The sequence below is a fragment of the Amphiura filiformis genome, chromosome 2, assembly GCF_039555335.1.
Source record: "Amphiura filiformis chromosome 2, Afil_fr2py, whole genome shotgun sequence".
Lineage (NCBI taxonomy): Eukaryota > Metazoa > Echinodermata > Ophiuroidea > Amphilepidida > Amphiuridae > Amphiura > Amphiura filiformis.
The window spans coordinates 20,276,032-20,298,979 of record NC_092629.1 but is presented as its reverse complement, the minus strand read 5'-3'; the positions used below and the strand labels follow the sequence as shown (position 1 = coordinate 20,298,979).

The 22,948-nt window shown below is 35.1% G+C and overlaps 2 protein-coding genes across 2 annotated transcripts in view; one reads left to right on the top strand and one right to left on the bottom strand.

Moving 5' to 3' along the window:
* Positions 1-868: 868 nt before the first annotated feature.
* LOC140138865 (uncharacterized) lies at positions 869-8,840 on the bottom strand. Its single transcript, XM_072160647.1, has 3 exons — positions 8,830-8,840; positions 5,282-6,755; positions 869-874 (listed from the first exon to the last, which is right to left on the bottom strand). Exons 1-3 carry the CDS (start codon positions 8,838-8,840, stop codon positions 869-871), a joined length of 1,491 nt encoding a protein of 496 aa, XP_072016748.1.
* A 375-nt stretch (positions 8,841-9,215) lies between these two features.
* Positions 9,216-22,948, top strand: part of LOC140145969 (uncharacterized) — a 71,420-nt gene continuing 57,687 nt past the window's right edge. Inside the window, exons 1-3 of the mRNA XM_072167704.1 lie at positions 9,216-9,456; positions 14,882-15,030; positions 15,937-15,981. Of these exons, the coding sequence (XP_072023805.1) occupies positions 9,231-9,456; positions 14,882-15,030; positions 15,937-15,981 (420 nt within the window). The 5' untranslated portion in view covers positions 9,216-9,230. The remainder of the gene's footprint in view (positions 9,457-14,881; positions 15,031-15,936; positions 15,982-22,948) is intronic.

Below are 22,948 nucleotides of genomic sequence, written 5' to 3'. Positions count from 1 at the left end.
CCATTAAATGCATCTATCAAACAATTAACATAAAAGGCGAATCAATTTCCTTAATGGTAGCAAGGCCATGATACACATAAAAAATTTTTGAGATATTTTCTCAAAATATCAAGAGCTAGGGCCTATCTCATGAACCAATAAACTAATACTAGGCTTGTTTGTACTCATTTCAATACATTTTTCATGCTGATTCCAAATATGATCATGAAAATACACAATTCTGACATTTTTAAATTTTTTACAGAAAATGTTGAACTAATTGTCGTCTGCAATCCACACCTGTGTGGAGAGGGTTAATGGTCGAATGCAGGCGCAAAAAATGAATGCTCTCGTTTCTAATGCCATAGTTCAGGTGACCTCCATTCAAAAATCATAGCATAAAAATTGACTTTAAGATTCTGGGTATGAGTTATAATACCCAGTATATTCAAAGGTCATTAGGTGAATATACAAGTAAACTGTGGTTAAAAACTGTGTCCTGCGAGATACGAATGTTTATATGCTCAGCATAGCATCATATACAGAATACTCATCTGTCAGGACGTCATCTTTCTTATTCTCTTGACCTTTGACTATATATATATATACACAAACTCATACTCTTCGACTTGAGGTCAAAGTTTGAGCCACCATTGTTGAATAGTGATAATCGAATTTAGCCACACGAAATGAGGTTATTAATTTTTAGGTCATACATCAGTGGTAGTCTCCTTCACAGCCGGTTTATGTCGTGTATGTTCGCGATTAGCATCATGCAGTCTGTGCCAAAGAATAATTGTGAGCAATCCTGGGAATTATAATTGTTATAATTTTTCATCCTTTTGAAAAGAGCGTATATTGAAGGTGAACATGTGAAGTCGATCTAGTTTCATTTCTGTAAAGAACAACAATAAAAAACACCTCATGATCAAGCGAGCCATAATGCAGTTTCCAATCATTGAAAAGACCCGGGGGAAAGTCATGCCATTTCAAATAGATTTTTATCTATTTTGTATTTACATACTAGTATACAACAATCGCGTATAAAAAGTAGAATTTCAAGAACCTATGAGGCCGTCGCTGTGAGCAAATCACCCATTATGGCTTTAATATAAGAAAAATCCCTTAATTTGAATTTCTGAAACAATAATTTAAAGTGCATATTAATTAATCAACCACAATTATTGTTAATCTGTTCGTAATGAACCTTCAGTAACATAAATTATATAAAAACCTTGTTGGTATTTTGTCATGTCACTATATACCATTCGTACTTTTAAACGAGTGGAATGTCAGAAGCGACATTTACCCCCATTTTAGCCATCCATTTAACAACACTATAGCGTATAATTACACTCTAACACTATTCATTTTTTAATCCCTAGGCCTACACATTTTATTTTTGATCCCGTAATCCCGTTGTGTGTCAACTTTATTTGTCTCAATATTTGCAAATAACACTAGGTCAAGCTCCCCTCCGACCCACCTTAAGATAATATCCTTCAATTAGATAATTGTTACAGACAGACAATCACATTGACAATGTTGCATCTGCTGATTTAAGCTGCTTCATGAAATACAATATACGTCCAAGGTTATAGCTTGTTCAAATCACAGATCCTAGAAATTTTCATTTTATTTCCAGGATCTGTGTTCAAATACGATACATAAGTCCAAGAAAAATAAAAGGTTATATGATTATATCTCAAACATTTGGCAAAAAAACTATTTGCTTTGCTTTTTTGTGTTTTTTAGGGAGGAGTATGCAAAACGCGGATTTCCTTTATATTAGGCCCCTATGTCTTTAAGCCCACTTGGTAAAATATAGGCCCTATCTTTTAATGGCCATAGGCGAAAATTCTTAATTTTTGTTAAAGGAAGTGTACGGCAATCACAACATCATGTCTTTTATGTTAGAAAAATAATTATCAAGCATTAATCACATGGTTTTATTTAAAACAAACTCATAACCATAAAAACGAAAAAAACTGCCATCTCTCAACACGTGATATTCAAAATTCCCGCGCCGAAATTTTCTAGAGCAATGACGTCATTATTATTTGTGCTCATTTGTCGTTATTGAATTTGCGTCATTGAATTATTGGGACGTCATTGCTCTAGACAATTTCGGCGCGGGAATTTTGAATATCGCGTGTTGAGAGATTGCTGTTTTTATTTGTTTTTATGATGGTTAATGTTATGTTATGTTATGTTATGTTATGTTATGTTATGTTATGTTATGTTATGTTATGTTATGTTATGTTACATTATGCTCTGCTCTGCTCTTAAAGGAAGGTCTTTCCAGGGAAAATCTTGGGGTGGGCAGATTGGGGGGCACCCAAGTGCATGACGGGTATGTACCTATACCAGCGTTCCGAAGTAGGGACGGTACAAAACGTTATTTTACCGGGGGGTCACTTGAGTACAAATAAAATATAGTGAAAAAGGGGTCATTGGGTACAAAATGTCAAAAAATGGATCATCGGGTAGAAAATTTTGCAAAAATGGAGCAAAATTCTATTTCTTGTCCCAAATTTACAATACAAATTTGCTGAAATAACAGAATTGGACAGTTTTTGCATTATTTTGTGGCATTTTGATACCATTTTAGAAAAAAGGGGGTCATTGGGTAGACTTTAAAAAAAAAGGGGGGGGTCATCGGAGGCCAGGGGGGCTATTGACAGACACATAGCCTACCGTCACTTCAAAAGTTGAGTGCCCCCGGCAGATTCTATAGGCTATACAATTTCGCCGCTTTTGGTAAAAGTAAGAATTTATCCACAAAAAGGTTTTGGGAGTAAACATTAGCCGGGGGGAATGTGAGATTTGGGTTGGCGAAGGGTTCGGACAAACAAGAAATCTTTGAGGAATATTCCCCCGGGAAAAACATGAAAAAATATTGGATCTTTTTGGGCTAACGGGCAAGGGAGTACACATAGGCCCTAATTGCATTTTTGGCAATGGGCAAGCAAGTTGAAAATACTGGATGGGCAATTGGGCATGATAATAACTGGGAGCATTGGAGTTTGCTTACCCAGTTTATGCAATACAGTATATTGTATTTTAATTTTTTTTTCAGTTTCACTGATCAAAAATTGTTTATAAATTGCTTAAAAGTGAAGGATAAGTCATTAAAATTGTCATTTAATTTCTAGAAATTACATATTCATGTAAAACGTCTTATTTACACGGTTCCCGGCTGAACCACTAGCATGTTAAGAGTAACACATACCGGTATAGGCCTAGGCCCATGACAATTTCAAAGGTACCAAAACCTGAATTTTGATGATTTTTACCCTGGATTTTTACGATCAACCGGATGAGCAAATCACTGAATGTGCCATTAAAGCTGATGGTGGTGACTATTATATAGGGCCCTAAATAGTTTTAGCTATAGACTAATTAGGCTAAAAGCTATTTTAATAAACGACGTCACTACTGTCTGTTCAATTAGCTTAGATTCTTGAATTTTTAAGATATTTGAAAAAATAAAAATTATGGTCAAAGTCATTAAAGAAAAGTGTTAGCACAGCCTTAGACCTAACGTGATTTATACTTTTCAAATTCTAAAGTTCAATTTAAAACCCCATTTCTTTTCAATTTTGGTCTTTTCCCGCGATATTTTTATAAAAAGCCGTAGAACGTCGGGTACCATAAACTTTTTGGAATCAATCCATTTAGAGCAATGGGGATGAATGTCACAATGCGCAGAGATGGTATTTATTCGACCATCCGCATCAGGAACTATTGTCCAGCAAAATATTTGCCAGTATGCCTAATTTGTGTTGAAACCCTACTGTCGAAACATTACGTTATTATTTATGAGCTAAGGTTTCTAAAATAGGCCAGCTTATTTAAAGGGGCATTTCGTGATCCACAGCCTCATTCCCCCACTTTTCTCAAAAAAGTTGAGATTTTTATATCACTGAAACCTCTGGCTACATAATGTTTATGTACAAAATATTTCTTGCAGATTAATTCGTTTAGCAAAGATATCGTGAAATTTGAATTTCGTTCTGGTGCACCAGAACGAAATTACAACGTATTGTCTATGGAGCAGTGTAATAGTACTAAATACACATAATCATGCATAACTCGCGAACGCAAAATCGGAATCAACTGAAATTTTGGGAATAGGTTTTTTTCGTGGATATCTAATGAAAAATGACATAAATAGAGGATGCTAGGATCACGAAATACTCCTTTAAATACATTCCTTGTGTATTTATTTATTTATTTATTTATTTATTTATTTATTTATTTATTTATTTATTTATTTATTTATTTATTTATTTATTTATTTATTTACTTACTTTGTGAATGGGTCTGATAATGGGTCTGAGAAGGTGTAGGCCTATAGGCCTATTATAAAACTACACATTTATTTTCAATTTGTTATTCGTTTTGTTTGTTGAATACAAACTGGAAAAACTGTGAAACAAAAGAACTTTTATACAAGAAAATATTATTTAAAACAATCAGGTTACAGAAAACATTTCTTGTAAAGTTCCTGTATCTGAAAATGTCAAGCGAATGCTGATATTCTTGGGAAGGAATGGTGGTATTAAACAAAACTCAATTTACATTGTAAACCAATTGAAATGAGAACGAAATCCATTAATGTCCTTGTTTAGGAAAAAAAATGCTCAGAATAATGTTATGCATAAAACGTACTCGCGCCATATAATTTCGTGTAACAAAAACCGGTGGACCATCATCACCTATAGAACCTATCCAATAACCGGAACGGTATAACAATTGAAATGGCAGGACAGATTGGTGGACAGATTGTTTTGCTAAATTGGATAGGGTCTATGCCCTAAGTTGAGAATGGACCGTCCCACTCGATTTGTAAAAGGTCGCGAACCCTTTCGGTGGACCCAACTGCCCAAAATGAGGCAAAATTGAAAAGAAATGGGGTTTTAAATTGAACTTGGGAATTTGAAAAGTATAAATCACGTTAGGTCTAAGGCTGTGCTAACACTTTTCTTTGATGACTTTGGCCACAAGTTTTTATTTTTTCAAATATCTTAAAAATTCAAGAATCTAAGCTAATTGACAGATCAAATTAGTAATTTTGCTTGTCAAAACCAGTAAGTTTTTACTTACTAATATTTCGTCCATCTCGTCGGAGGACTTCATCAGATGTGAGCATCTGATCCACTTTCCCGGGAAACTGGTTTTGAGTAGTCTTACTTCCAGTCTTCAAAAGTGGGTCAAATACGTGACTTAGGAAATAAGTGCCCTCCTCTCTGTTCATGGTCTTTGTCCCCCTCTTTCTGATCTCCATCGCTTCTCGTACTTCTCTAGACTTTCTGACATGTTCCTTGCCAAGTATCTTGGAATCCTCCCAATTGACGACATGATTTGCCCTTGCGACATGGTCGGATATGGCCGACTTTGTTTGCTCTTGCTCGGATGCCCTACGTTCTGACCGTGTGAACTTTTTATCGTTGGCTTTCTTGACTTCCGCTTGGTGTTCCGCGAGCCTAATCCCAAACAGACGAGACGTCTCGCCAACATAACTGAGATCGCAATTTTGGCAGCCGATCTCGTAAATGCAATTGCCTGTTTTTAGCTTGTCTCTTTTGTCTTTGGGGTGGACCAGGATTTTTTTGAGGGTTTGATGTGGTTTCATAGCGGTGTCGACTTTGTGCTTTTTGAAAATTCTTTGAACTCGTTCAGAAATTCCATTCACATAAGGGAGCACTACCATACCCTTGCTTTTGTCCTCATACTTTTGATCTTTCTTTGCGCTAGGTTTTGCAACTGTTTTTGTTTTTTGTTGCATTTTAGCTTTCACTTGGTCCACTGCCCATTTAGGATAGCCACAGTTTTTCAGGGCTCCACGCACATGTTTCTCTTCATTCGCTCTATCCGCTTCATCCGTGACCACGCTGTACATACGATCAAACAAAGTTCGGACTACACCCATTTTCTGATGGAGGGGGTGTTCTGACTTAAAACTGAGATATTGGTCAGTGTGGGTTGGTTTCCTGTATACCAGGAGCTTTACCGAACCGTCAGGTTTCCGGACTATTAGCGTGTCGAGGAATGGTATTTTGCCTTCTTTCTCTTCTTCATAGGTAAATTTTATACTGTCTGTTTTGTCGACTGTGTTGAGATGATCGGTTAGGTTTTGAACTTGACCAGCTTTTATTATTTCTAGCACATCATCCACATAACGACGCCAATACCGTGGCTTACAATCAATGGAGGCAGTCGCGATTGCTTGCTGTTCCAAAAATTCCATAAAGAAATTTGCAATGATGGGGCTGACTGGGCTGCCCATCGCGGCGCCAAACCGTTGCCTGTATATGGCACCTCTGAATTCAAAATAGGTGGTGGTCAATATAAATTCGAGGAGTTCGATGATGTCTTCAACTTTGAGTTTGGTGCGCAATTTTAGATCTTTGTCCTCTATCAGTCTTTTCTTGACTACATCTAGGGCCTCCTTTATTGGCGTGTTTGTGAACAAGGATACCACGTCATGCGAGTTGAAAATTTCATTGTCCTCAATACACACTCCACTAAGATCCTCCGCTAACTCTTTCGAATTTTTAACGTGGTGTTCTGTGGTACCGATCAAAGGATTGAGCAAATCGGCAAGGGCTTTGGATGTCTCATAACCGAGGGAGTCTGTATAATCGACGATTGGTCGTATTGGGTTACCTTGTTTGTGGATTTTTGTGGTACAATAGAGACGTGGTGTATTTGCCGTGGTAGGGTACAGAAGCTTATATTGTTTCTCATCAATTTTTTTCTCTTTCTTAAGTCTAGCGAGGATGGCAGTTAACTTTCGCTTATACTTTGGGGTAGGATCAGCTTTCAGACAGAGCAATGTAAATTGCGTTTTTGGGGCGCCCTCTACGGAGGCGTCCCACAATATAGGCATGTGTTTGTGAGAAGCTTCTAATTTCACTCTTACTAGATTTACTCCGCAATTGTTTTGCTAAAATTATGCCCTTGCTCAGAAATAAAACCACAATATGTTTGGATTTTATTTTATTATTGTTTTCTGTTATGCACAGGATAAAATGGTGTGCGTATATTCTTTGTTTAATAGACAAAATTAATGGATTTGTAAAACACCAAATAATCCGCGACCTTTGTATGCCTTCAACCTGACCACCGTTTGTCTTAAAACCCGATAGACGATGACATTTGACCATAAGATCAATGGCCTTTGTTTGCCAATTACCATAAACAAATCTATATATAGCGGTTATTGCCAGAGTTGTAATATGGTGGCACAATTGGGCGGCAAACTGTATGGAAACAACACGGTATATACTTTGACCATACACTAGGATCCACAACATGCTTATCTATCATGGGAACAGTTCTTAAACCTTGATGCTACCCAGTAATGTTTGCTTAATTAGATGTTATCTTAATTAGAGCTCTAGTAGGCCAAATGTTATTATTTGCATGGTATAATTGACTTGGAAAGTTTGTTTGCTGGGGAGTTATAGGCCTATATGTCAGAGTCAGGATGTAGGTATCATTATGCTAGCAAATCACGAATTATTGTAAGATTTAGTGCAGAGTAGGTTATATATGAAAATGGAAAGTTACAACAAATGACTATACACCTGATTCGTGAACTGTGTCATTTTGAAAGACTCTTCCTCTTTATCCTTCATCTCTATTTGATTTTCAGTGTATTAGCAAGTAGATGATGTATATGTATCACAGACGTTATACATTTATAAAAACTTAACGTTTTCTATTGGTCAACATAGGCGTAGATCCCGGGTGGGGGGATACCCCCCCATATTTTGCCAGGGGAGCTTACTTATTTGTGTCTTCTATACTATTCATCATATACCCCTGCATAACGAAATTCAACAATATTCAATATCCAAAGCAATATCCTCACTATAATAGGTCCCAAAAACAGAATTTTCCCCACCCCACATAATCGCAAATTGACACGAAAGCTTCATTCCCATTTTTTTCATCCAAAACGGTCCTGTCATACATCTTCCCCAATCAAACACATTTCTCTTGCATTTGATCATTTCCTACTCTTCCCTATAGAAAAATCATTATAATACCAAATCTACACACCATGAAATTCACCATATCACGTCCAAGCACTATTCATCATATACCCCTGCATAACGAAATTCAACAATATCAATATCCAAAGCAATCTCCTCACTACAATAGGTCCCAAAACAGAAATCCCCACCCCACATAATCGCAAATTGACACGAAAGCTTCATTCCCATTTATTTCATCCAAAACGGTCCTGTCATACATCTTCCCCAATCAAACACATTTCTCTTGCATTTGATCATTTCCTACTCTTCCCTAGAAAAATCATTATAATACCAAATCTACACACCATGAAATTCACCATATCACGTCCAAGCACTATTCATCATATACCCCTGCATAACGAAATTCAACAATATCCAAAGCAATCTCCTCACTACAATAGGTCCCAAAAACAGAAATCCCCCCACATAATCGCAAATTGACACGAAAGCTTCATTCCCATTTATTTCATCCAAAACGGTCCTGTCATACATCTTCCCCAATCAAACACATTTCTCTTGCATTTGATCATCTTCTACTCTTCCCTAGAAAAATCATTATAATACCAAATCTACACACCATGGAATTCACCGTAACGTCCAAGCTCACATTGGGCGCCCCATTCCTTTTTAAAGGAATTTTTATTTATTCATGGTGTTGCCGTTTAAATTTTTATGCCGATGACGCATTGAATCTGTTCGGCCTCCCCTTCGCAAAGTTAGTAAAGTAGACCAACGCCACCAATCGCAAAGTATGATCCCAGGAAATTCTAAATCACGATATCGCCAGCGGTGCACTGCTGACCTTGGCTCCATTCTGATAATGACAACGGCTGGTGAGTTTCTCAGGAACAACAAACTACACGTGGTTGACCAACTAACGATATACCGGCGATTTTGTTGTTGTGCATGTGTCTGGTGATTGACCTGTATTTTATGCAATGGAAATTACACAAACATGACAAATGACAAATCGTACAAAATTCGAAACGTCACAACTTGATATAAGAAATTTGCGTAGGGAGTAGGCAAACAACTGTCAACTGAATATGCTGTAGAATTGGAAGCTATTGGAGTAGCTGCCTACGAATACATAACTGTGCCAGCTGTAAGTAGCTTCTGTTCAGTGTCCCTGAGCTTTTGAACTTGAAGTTGAAGTTGAGTTTACCCAATTTGTTATACACGGTGCTGTGTTGAGCTTCCTAAATGTCGGCCATGTTCCAACAAGTATCAAGAAGGAGTAGGAGTCGAAGTAGGAGTCGAACTAGGAGTAGAATACACGAGAGACAACCTAGAGAGCGACATCGGCGAGGACATGGACAATTTTTGAGTATTGAACTAAGTAGTTCATCGTCGTCGTCGGCGGATTCGTCGGATGTGTCGGTGGAGGAGCTGGAGTCGGAATATGAAGATTGTGACGTCTGGGAAGAATGTACGTAAGGGACTGAGCAATAATTATCTGTCCCCCGGGGGCAGAAAGGGGGAAGTAATTTTTGCCACACTGCAAAAACAGCAGAGCAACACTTAATAAACACTTTAACACTTCATAAACACTTGTTTGTACAGTGAAGGTATAGGGGTGTTAATTTATAAACACCAAAACACGTTTAGAAATATGAAGATGTTTATGTTTTTAACACAAGATAGTGTTTAAAATATATTTTAAACACTATCTTGTGTTAAAAAAACATGAAGATGTTTATGTTTTTTAACACAAGATAGTGTTTAAAATATATTTTGTGTTAAAAAAACATAAACATCTTCATATTTCTAAACGTGTTTTGGTGAATATAAATTTAACACCCCTATACCTTCACTGTACAAACAAATGTTTATGAAGTGGTAAAGTGTTTATTAAGTGTTGCTCTGCTGTTTTTGCAGTGCAGGCCGCAATAGAGGGGAGTTTGGCACGCAGGGGGTGGGGAGGGGGTAGTAAGCATTTTTGGCAGGCTTTCTTGAAATTAACCCCCTGGACAGATAATTATTGCACAGCCCCTAAACAGATTTTAACACTACACGTATATAGTATATGGCAACAAGGACCGGTATTTTCGGGGAAAATTCATTTCATTCGTAAAAATATGGTCCGGGTAATTGTAAAAACTTATTTTTGCCTGTAGCCTATAAATATCGCCCTTGTAGTCCTTTTTGAGTAAAAAGGTTAAATCTAGAGCATTTCATAAAATACTAAAAATATTAACAGGGCCTCTATTCATATCCTAAGCTTTACCATGTTTACATACAGGTATACGCTACTGGGCAGCAACCATATATTCCAAACTTGGATTCAGAGCTGCAAATTTATGTAGTTTTTAATTAAACCATTGATAGCGATACCACGAATTAAATATTGCAGCTGCAGTTGCTGTCATTAGTTTGAATAATGAAACATATTCAGTTCAATTATTTTTAAATTATCTTATTCTTTTATTTAATTAAAAGTAAAACAGAACTGATCATCATGTATATGTGGGTGCTTTTAACACAAAACAACAAATATTACCATCATAATAGGCCTATATTATTATGTTTAATTCAAAATCCATTTTACATGCAGTTTTAATAAATAACTTTAACAATTTTGCAGATGACGGCTCGACCACTATACAGCTAAAGCTTTTTGTTAAGTTTAGTGAAAGTTGTAACACAAGGGTGGGTGACAATTACTTTCAATGAATTGAAAAATGAAAATACCCTTGGGCGCTAACTGACGCGAGGTCAAGTTACAGCGAATTTGTGTCATTAGTTCAGGTTCAAGTTCACTCTTTCCGTTGGCCTGGATGATGACCGGTTTTGCTGAATTTGTGACGTTACGGATATACAGTGTCCATGCTGTATTGAACTGTAGGCCTACATATTAAAATGCATGTAGTCAGCGAAGCAATTCAGGTATATGTTCACCCCCGGGGGGGGGGTACATCAAAAAATTTGGTGGGTAATGTATGCTCCCCCGGAATTTTGAAGTGGTACTGGTGGGTCTTTGGGAGCTGACGGCGTACCGGTAAAAGGGGGTCTTTTGGAGCTGCAAACAAGTAAAATGGCGACTTTTGGAGCTGAGACAGTCAAAATCAAGCCAAGGGTCTTTCTTGGCTTCTTGGTTGAAAATCGCCTGAAAAAAACCCATAAATATGAGGAATGAGCAATTTTTGGATCTTTTAGAGCTGAAATTATCAAAATCTAAGATCTTTCGGAGTTCTATTTTGGTCAAGGAGCTGCGAAATCCAAAAGGGGTGGTCTTTCCGGGGGAGCCTACCCGTATGGTCATTTGTGTTAAGTGCCCCCCCGGTGTTCACCCCTGTATATCCTAAATAGGGAAAAATTCCAAAATTAAAGACAGCAGCCAATATACCTGTATACCATTCGGCTCTGTGTCTGAGGTCTTTAAATACCTCATTTGTTGAAATCAGTTGAGAATTAAAGAAACGATGATCGAAACCTACGGTGTACCATGAGGGACATGCAAACTTAAAATAATTTTTTACAAACTCAAATAATTTTTGCAAACTCTAATAATTTTTTACAAACTCAAATAATTTTTGCAAACTCTAATAATTTTTTGCAAACTCAAATACGTTTATGTCCCGTTAGTCACGTTTATGTCCCGTCAGTCACGTGTCCCGTCAGTCACGTGACTGACGGGACACGGGACATAAACGTGACTGACGGGACATAAACGTATTTGAGTTTGCACGTTTATGTCCCGCCTGTTCATATCTTGCACATCTCACATATTAAATGTGTAAAAATATGTAAAATAAATATCATTGTAGGCCACAATAATATACAATATTTGCCTCCAATTTGAACAAAAGTGATATTAATGACCGCCTAGATATGAACGTGACAGACGGGACATAAACGTGACTGACGGGACAATCGTGACAGACGGGACAGATTTGTAGGTGGTATAATTTCTTCACTAAATATTGGGGAACAATTTTACTTTTTTTATATGAAGCCAACTTGATAGGAGATAGGAATTAAGTTTTGAACAAACAATATCATGAATATGTTACAATATTATAGAAAATAAACAACTTTTTGATGTTTTTCCGTGACAGACGGACAATTTTAACACCCATATTGGAAAATGAAAGCATACATTCATAATATTTCTTCTGGGTTTTATTTGTATCCTGGATTGCAGTAGAGGTGATATTAGACTTGTAGTTTCTAATACCACATTGGTGAAGGTTTCTAAGCTTTTCTATTTCATGACGAACTTCAAGAGTTCAAACCTTCCAAAATCATACACTCACTCAGCAACGACCAGGAAATCTTGAGAATACACGCTTCTAGTTCCATAAACACCTTTAATGTCACCATAACTTACTCTATACGAGTATGAAGCTATTTGAAGTGTTTTTTGAAGGTTTTTGAAGGTTAAAAACTCGTATGACCTTCCGGCATCTTGACTGAAATCTAGGCATCACCGAAGGAACGATGCATCGATCAGATCGATCACTACTAATCAAGGCGCAATGCCATCGATGCACCAAGCAAGGCTCATTGCACTTTGGCGAACAAGCAAAAGGGATCTGACATTAACAAGACTATTAATGAATATCCCCAGTGCTAAAAAAATATTTAATTTTGTAAAAAATTATTTGAGTTTGCAAAAAATTATTAGAGTTTGCAAAAATTATTAGAGTTTGCAAAAATTATTTGAGTTTGTAAAAAATTATTTAAGTTTGTAAAAATTATTTGAGTTTGCAAAAAATTATTAGAGTTTGCAAAAATTATTAGAGTTTGCAAAAATTATTTGAGTTTGCAAAAAATATTTGAGTTTGCAGAAATTAATTTAAGTTTGCAAAAATTATTTGAGTTTGTAAAAAATTATTTGAGTTTGTAAAAAATTATTTGAGTTTGTAGAAAATTATTTGAGTTTGTAAAAAATTATTTTAAGTTTGCATGTCCCTCATGGTACACCGTAGAAACCCCAAGAACGAAATCATTCAGAAGTTACATTTTAACAAATATGATTAAATCAATGGAAACCATGTGGGAAAACACGGTGTACAAATCTATTAATAATCCAGTAAAGCAATCGGCAACTTTGAATTTGCATCGTCCTTGTGATTTTGGATCATTGTGTCTTTATTTCGTGACCGATTTTAACGACTATGGTCTTACATGCAAATAAAACTAAATAAAACGTAATCCAATGTTTTTAGATTGTCGGTTGAAATTTAGACTTACAATCTTTTTAGGCCTTTAACATAGGGGGACATAGGGCCTTAATAAACCCTCATAACTGTGCATGGATTTTATAACATTGCTATTCATAGGGACTTCGTGCACATAATATACATATTGCACTGGATTGTATTTTATAATATTTATACATGATAAAAGGTAGCCTTGACTTAACTAATTGATGCAACAAATTTTGCTACGCCAACAGACGCTATAATTATCTTATTAATTAAGTCTTAATCATGCACTTAACTAATATTTTATGCTTGAAAGGAGTAACTCAAGCAATGTCGCTTCGCAAATCCGAAATTCTGATTTTAATAGTTTTGCAATGAAGGAGAAATGAACCAAAAACATGCAATTTTGCATTATTTCTTACAACTTTTCATAGCATAGGCTACCGTAATATTGAACTAACGCCTCTGCTATTTGGCGCTTCACAATTTAATGCAAATGTTCGTCATTTTTCGGCACTTTAGATACGGACAAATTGACACTTGGCAACGTAAGCATCAATTAAATCTCTTAAACAAGATAGCCTATATAGGGGGGCTTTGGGCGCGAGCCCCCGGGTAAAAAGCAGGGGCGGCAAAAGGGGCGGCGGAAAATGAAGGGGCGCCTTAAGGCGCCAGAATGGGCGGAAAGAAGAATTATTAATGAAAAAGGGCGGAAAATTATTGAAACCTAATGTAACTATACTTTTAGTCGCCAACAGCTAGCTATGGCCACACCACAGCTCGAGTCGAGGCGGTGGGGGTAATTGGGGGTTGTATAAGCCTGAAGGGACACCATGCAAAGTCCGTTATTGTCCATGGATGCTCAATGAGTAATAATTGCTGGTTGGTCATGTTGATAGTTGATTTATAACTCTCTAATTTGTATAAATCAACCATTTGTTTGTTGGGCTTTTTTTAAATTTCACAATCATGATAATAGATGTATTGCATCACTTGGACGTTCATTATAGGTTACCTATACGACCGACGTAAGTTGGACGTAAATGAGAATGTTGTAAACTCTAAAACTATATCGACCCTTGCCAGCATCATAAGTTTGGAGGTCGTTTCTTGTTTCTTAATACGTGCATCTCGCAGTCAGACGTGCATCTCGCAGTCAGTGTCGAAAGGAGTAGACAACGGTGTTACCCACTGACTGTCCTAATCGGTCCCGGTGCTGTTTGGACGTTCACAATCTGACATGATGTGTAATGTATATTAAAGACCCAGTCAGTGATCTCAGCGCAAATGTAAAAAAATTAAAATTGTTTATAAATTGCTTAAAAGTGAAGGATAAGTCATTCAAATTGTCATTTGGTATTTTTGAAATGACAAATTTGGCAAAAAACGAAGAAAACAACAGTACTGACGAAGTTGAAGCCCCATTCAAATACATGCAGCTAATTTAGATATATCCCGGTACTGTCAGTATCTAAATTACAGATTTGTGTAAAATGTCTTATTTTGTCTTAAATACACGGCTTTCGGCTGAACCACTCGCAGGCTATGTTAGCACACAACAATGACAAAGGTACCAAAATCTGAATTTGGATGATTTTTACGATCGTCCGGATGAGCAAATCACTGAATGGGCCTTTAAGGTTACCTTACGAAACATTTTTGCAGTGTATACGTAACTCCTTCTTCTATTTTTCATTTATTCAGTTTCAACAATTGCCGTTACCAAAATGGTTGAGAAGGGCAAAGACGATAAGAAGGAAGACGATGGTGGTCCTAAACAGACGCAAAGGAAGGTTTCTTTTGGGGAAGATAAGGATGAAGGAAAAGAAAAGGATGAAGGAGAAGAGTCGTTGGTAAGTTAAACAAACGTTGAACATGTTGAAGAAAGAGTTAAAAAAACGAAGAAGAATTGGGGAAAAAGAGGGTGAAATTAAGGAGATGAAGAGAGGTAGAACATGTAGAAAATGAAGAAACAAAACGGAGAAAGGGAGAAGAAAAGGAAGAAGATGGAGGGGAAGGGGAAGAGGGGAAGACGAAAAACAGAAGATAAAGAAGAAAACGAAAGAGAAAAATGAGGAAAAGAAGAACGAGATGATTTACCTTTTAATATCAACATCATAACTACTTCTTTTTCTTTCCTTCTTTAAGCTTCTCGTTTTCTTCTCTTTCTTCTGATGATATGACAAACAAGCTGTAGGCCTACTCATTAATGTATAGGCTACATATCAAACAGTTGCCTTGGTTGAAGGGTGGTCAGATGCAGAATTATTTAGCTTATTTTGTGCACTTGGATGGACTGCGTCATCGCATCACGTGCAATGCACGCGCAGTGGTTTTTTTTGTAAGATTTTATAGCGTTATATGGTTAAAATGTGCTATTCCAATTGAAACCCATACACCCCTATGGAACTCTCTAAATTCCAGGGACTTGTTAGAAGGACAAAACCTTGAAAAGACTTAAAATTCAAATCTAATGGATTTAAATTTTACTCTAATAAAGATTTGAATTTTAAGTCTCTGAAAGGTTTTGTCATTCTAACAAGTCTCTTAGACTTATTTTTAAATCTTAGGAATTTAGAGAGAAGACATGACCTTAATCTCCCACACAGGGAGTGTGAATTTCAAATGGGGTTACCTGAATGGGTGACCCCATTTGAAATCTACACCCCCTGGTGGAAGATTAAGGTCATGTCTTCCATAGGTGTTGTATGGAATAGTCCAGTAAAAACTGATTTTTATTTTCTTAATTTTCATTTCAGACGTACGTGCAATTAGCGAAGAAATTATATCATACCTGTATCGATGTAAGTATCGTGTTAGGGAACAAACCAAAAGATCGATGACGTCATATAACCATGATAACGAAATCCTCTCGTTACGTGAAGGGGTCAAAAAAAGTTCGATTACGTTTGAAAAAAAAAAACTTGCCAAAACATTTGCCAAAGTTGCCCCTTCGGGTTGGCGTTTTCAACATCATTATTCACACATACGTTCCAGGGAGGGAGGGGGGAGGGATGATGGGAGGGAAGGAAGGGGTCAGCTTGCGTTTATAGGACGTCATCGATCGAACTTTTGGTTTGTTCCATTCATTCTCATTTTCGAACACCATTTTCTTCTGTTTGTATATTAGATAAATTTGTAAAGTTCAGAGCGGCACATTTTTTATTTGTTTGAATTTTGATCAACTTGTAGAAATAACCACCAAAAATGGTAGAAAATGCTCAATTTTGGAGATAACCATAAAAAAGAATGCTTTTCTCCCAAGTTCCGCCCCATTTCGAAATTAAGTGGTTTTGATTTGCGGCATGTTCAGCGATGGATTTCTTTTGCTTTCCAGTTTTAAAATTTAATGCATATGCTGAGTGATCTACTTCACTGTGATTAACAGCTTGTTTATGGATCTATAAAGAAATCTGTTTGTAAAACTATCAACACTCTCTGTTATAACCTTTGCTATCTCCGTGACTTTTTGTTGTTTAAGCTGTATTCATACTCAATCGCTTTTGCAAAGAAGTGAATCGCGCGCATGCTCAGTATGCAAATTGCGCATTGTGTTTGCTTCCTCTGCAAACGTGCGAATCGCTTTTCTGCAAAAGCGATCAAGTATAAATTCAGCTTTAGAGAGCCAATGACATGACGTCATTAGAATAGGCCTATATGGATATGAACATACTAAAATTCATCACATAGCGTTTATGAACTGATTTATGATACACTATTAATTCTAAATGTATTTGTTCTGAGAGTGACACGTCTGTTAAATTGTGTGTATTTTGCTACCACGCATTCATGCATAATTTTGGTAATTATGCTAATTTTCAATAGATAAACACAGCTGAAGTATAATGAATATGAAACACGTGAATAAATTTGCACATCTGTATTTGTTTTAATACAACGTGAAATATAAGTTATTACCATAACCATTGGTGGAGCCGGGTGCAATAATAAACTTGAAGTGCTCATTTTATGCCGTTTTATCATGGATCTAGGCCAATGAGGCAAATCAAATGATAATCGAGCTGATATTGGTATTGATGAAGTACCTATCTACTGCTGATATTGGCATTGATGAAGTACCTATTATTGGCATTGATGATGTAGTTAACTGCTGATATTTACATTGATGAAGAATATCTACTGCTGATATTGGCATTGATGAAGTAGCTATCTACTGCTGATATTGGTATTGATGAAGTACCTATCTACATACATACATACATACATCATCATTTTATTTCATTCAAATCAACATACAAAATATATATAAAAGACACAAAAAATTTGAATGAGGAGATGCTCAAAAGGCCCAAAGGCCTGAAGCGAGCACCCCCTTACACTACCCTAAGTTACAACATACAAGTACACAAACTTAACAAATAAAAGAAAAAAGAAAGAGGAGAAGAACATGCAAAGAAAGAACCAATATAAATATTTATAACATTTCAATAAATAGACATTCCACAGTTCACACAAAAAATTGATAGTTGGGGTTGGGGGAGGTCATTAAATAATGCCTAAATATTAGATGTAATTTTTTATTAGACTTTTCTTTATTTGTAACTTAAGGGCTGGGGTATGAACGTTTGGACAGTATTTATTTTGGGACATTAGAGCACATCAGACATATCGAATTGCATTCTGAATATGAAGAATGTCATTCTGATATCAAATAATTTTGATTTTTGAAATTCGCAATTTAATACACATTTTATGGCAAATCATTAAAATTGATATTTTGATATTTAACAGTACTTGAAGTAAACTTTATAAATCTGATGATTTATACTTAAAGTGTATGTAGGTGGGATGAAAAGCCGACGATCAATTGAAAATTTTGACCTTTCGTATTGAAGATATGGATTTTTTTCCCAAAACACCAAAAAAATTAGGTCTTTTGGGAAAAAAATCCATATCTTCAATATGAAAGGTCAAAATTTTCAATTGACCGTCGGCTTTTCTCCCTGCTACATACACTTTAAGAATATATCATTAGATTTATATAATTTACTTCGAGGACTGTTATATATCAAAATTTGAAAAATATCAAATTTTTATAATTTGTCATAAAATTTGTATTATATTGTGATTTTAAAAAATGAAAATTATTTGATATCAGAAAGACATGCTTCGTATTCAGAATGCAATTCGATAGGTCTGAGGTGCTCTCATGTCCCACAAAAAACTGTCGAAACGCAATAAACGCTCATTTTGGATCCCTTAAACTGGTTTACTGATTTTGCCATCTTTATATATTTATCAGTAATATTCCATTTCCTAGGACCGGCAGCTCTTATTGTTTTGGGAGCAAATTCTGTTTTTGTATGACATATATTATAGTCATCGGCATTTCTTGTGTGATACTTATGTCGATTTATCTGCTGCATGAAATAGTTGTCGAATACTACAGGCAGCTGATTTGAAAAATGTTTATACATAAATAAGCTTAATTCCATATGATATGTGTCATAAACATTAAGTAATTCATACTTTTTAAAAATAGGAGCAGAGTGACATAAATAATGACTATTTGAAATGATTCTAAGTGCCTTTTTTTTTTTTTACAAAAATCTTCTCTAAGTATTTCTTACATGTATTTCCCCATGCTAAAATAGCATAATTTATATAAGGAAGAATTAATGTGCAATATAGTGAAAATAAAACTTTCTCTGGTACAAAGTGCTTAATTTGGTTTATTACTCCAATACCTCTGGAAATGTTCTTTGATATATTATCAATGTGAGTTTTCCATGTCAAATTTTCGTCAATTGTCACGCCTAGGAATTTGGTCTTGTCAACCCGTTCTAGGGTAGTATCGTCCAATATGATGTCTTTTTTTACATTATTTGATATACGTGATGTTTTATGGTTAGTTCCAAGTACCATACTTGCATTTACTGACAGCTTATTCGCCTTAAACCAATTATTGACTTCAAGTAATTCTTTATTAACTAGATCATACTTAGACAAAATGTCTGTATGTGAATAGGTGATGGTGGTATCGTCGGCAAACATACAAATTCAAGAATCGATGAGGTGTTTGTGATATCGTTTACATACAAAAGAAATAATAATGGGCCCAGGATTGATCCTTGGGGTACTCCACATTGGATATTTTTATATTGAGATTTGCATGAATTATAATATACATACTGTTTTCGATTTGATAAATAATCTTCAAACCATTTTAAGACATTACCTCTAAATCCATAGTATTCCAATTTATATAATAATATGCTATGATCAATAGTATCAAAGGCTTTTGACAAGTCCAGGAATATTCCTAAGGTTGTTTCTTTTTTTCAACTGAATTACTGACTTTGTCAATAAATTCTAAAATTGCCATATATGTAGAATGTTTTGATCTAAATCCAAACTGTTTATCATTTAATATGTTATATTTGTCAATATAATTCATACATCTGTTAAATACAAGTCTTTCAAGTATTTTAGAAAAACATGGCAAAACTGAAACAGGACGATAATTAGAAAAACATTCAGGATTCTCCTTTTTATAGATAGGAATTACTTTTGCTATTTTTAATTCATCTGGAACGACACCTTCCCTGAGAGAGAGATTACAAATTATTGTTAATGGATCTGAGATTTCTTTAGCAATTATTTTAACAATGTAGTTACCAAAGTTGTCATGACCAGCACTCTTATTTTGATTGAACTTATGTATGATTTTTATAATTTCGTCACTTACGATTGGTTTCATATACATACTGCTGCTGAATGGTTTTTCTAAATAATCATGATAATTTTTCCCAGTACATTTGATATTGGAGGCTAATTTTGGTCCTATATTAACAAAAAAATCATTAAATTCATTTGAAATCTTCTCAGAATCAAGTATAATATCACCTTGAGTATTTTTTAAATTGAGCTTGTACATTTCTATTTTTCTTACGTCCAATTATAGAATTAATTGTTTTCCATGTCTTTTGTAAATTGTGTTTAACTGACTCAAAAATTCTTTTGATAATATTCTTTTTTTTGATTTTCGTATTAAAGCATTCAACTTATTTCTATATTTTTTGAATGCTGCAAGCCTGTCATCACATGGTTTTTGAATATATCTTTTATATAACTTATTTTTAACATTAATACTTGTGAGAAGACCTTTACTTATCCACGGAGATTTTGGTTCTTTTTTGTTATTACACTTATGTTTCTTTAAAGGTATACATTCATCATATAATTTACTAAAGGTGTGTATAAATTTATTGTAACTATCGTTAACATCTTCGTTATCCAATTCTGCCTTCCAATCTACATTCGAAAGTTTTTGTCTTAAGTTGTTAATATTACTTTCATTGTGATTCCTCTTATAGAAATAGTTTCTCTTTTCAGTTGGCGTTTTCTTTGCTACCTGTTTTTTGATCAATATAATGATCACTAATATCTGTAACAATTATTTCCGAGTCAATATCGTTATAGTTATTTGTAAGAATATTATCAATAATTGTAGCACTGTGTTCGGTTATTCTGGTTGGTTTGTAAATGGTTGGTAAAATGAATATGAATAAACAAGATTTAGATATTCATGAGTTTGTTTGTGGCAATCATCCTTTAACAAGTCTATGTTAAAATCTCCCATTAGATAGCATTCCTTTTTTTCGTTCGTTATTTTGTCAAGTATTGGACTAATGTCATTAATAAAATGCTCTATGGCTGTATGGGCACGGTAAAAAACGCCAACTAACATATTTCGTGTATCTTTGTTTTCTATTTCTATAAAACAGGATTCAAAGTTTGGATTTGAAATACAAAGATCAGTCCTTAACTTATATTTGATTGAACTGGCGATATACAAACATACACCTCCCTTATTTCTTCCTGTTCTATTTGTGTATTCTATATCATATCCATCCAAGTTGAAGCATTCAGGTGGCGAATCCTTTAAGTGGGTTTCAGATAGACCAACAATGCTGAAATCATGATTTAATATCTTTAAGCATTGCTTTAGTTTTTCAAAATTTTTCCCGATACTTCTAACATTAACATTTAGTCATCATTAACATATGGTTTTTGTCTAAACTCATCCGGAGTCAGATAATTACATGTTGGTACATTTATGGTTTCTATTGTTTCATCATCTTTGTTGTTATTTTGAAATCTAATAGGATTGAACATCATTTTATCATACTTTTCTATTTGGATATTCGAGATTAAATCTGTAATTTTTTCAGGGTCACTCATGACTTCGCCATCTGAATCATCATTATATACAGTAGTCTTATTTTTGACATTGACATTTGAACATTTAGTACACACATATTCGTTTGTTTTTAAAACAGATATGGCTTTACGACTTAGATTCATACATTTCTTGTGAACGTATCCATTACAAAATTTACATGAGAACACCATGTGCTTTCTTTGCATATTCTTTAGACAGACGACACATTTATCTTGATTTACCATTTACACTAAAATATATACACACATAAAATCGAAAACCACAAAATAAGTGAACCTACCAAACCTAATAACAAAAAAACGGAAATATAAAACAATATAAGGAGGCCAACTGCCATCGCCACTGAGCCAAATAAAGGTGTAATAAATACTTTTTAAGTACTGCAGATCCAAGTAATTTAAAATCAATCTAAATCCTTAAGTATTTCACGGAACTTGGAGATACTTGTGACAAATAAACCCTTCTGAAGTTATTAAGGAAAATCACAATTGGTTGTCAACATTGTCGATATGGATAAAGCATACTTTTAATTGTCAACAGCGTGTAACCTAGGTGTAATAAATGACTCAAATTTAAATCTTGCTGAAGATGTTTTATGAATAGTAAAAACTAACATAGATTTAGCATGGAAGAAAGAGATGAGAAGGAACCACAACGACTTCGATCGACCAAGTTTTAATCCGCTTATCTATTGACGCATGAAAAGAAAAGCTACCAATGGTACTTACTTTCATGTATGATCCATTTACCGCGATCGATGCTTGGCGAAATCATTACTGGAAAAAAACTATAACAAACCCATCCAAGAACAAACAAACGCTACCCAGAAGTAAGATTATGGAATTTCACTGATGCTCTGAACATGTATAGTAGCTTTGTTTTTGGATCTACAGTCAAACTGTTTTCTTGATCGTGTTGTGTAGAAAATGTCCTTTAACACATCGAAAAGGTCATCAAAATCGGCCGCTTTTTTGCTGAGTTTCATCTTTAGCAAATAAGGTAAGATTTTGGTGACTTTTTCGATGAAAAATTGATGCAAAATGTTCTTAAATAATGCACAATGTTCCGGTTGAGTCCGGTACATGAAACCTGTTTAATTTAATAGTTTATATGTGTATAATCGTAACTAGCTAACTCGTTTCAGTGCCAAAGACTGCCAACTCTGAGAAAAAAAGTCATCAAAGTTCGGGAAAATTGGGCGAAATGGAAGAAAAAGATGTAGGCCATCAATGACCGATGATCACGTCACCAGAGAAAATCCTATAGGGTGCTTGCACGGAAGGTCATTAGTTCAAATCATCCTTTAGACACGCTCCAGAAGACATGCAAATACATGGAGTACAATACCAATCACCTATTTAACGCGGGGTATTGATCAAAGTAAATCCTCATGAATAACAATGTCAATTAAATGTCGGTAAAGGGAGTGGACAAAGTGAATGCGTTCGTTGTGGTTCCTTCTTATCTCTTTCTTCCATGGATTTAGGTAGGTGATATAGTCAAATACACTCTATTTAACATGAGAATTCAAAATGGCGCATAATATCAATATATTGTCAGCGTGT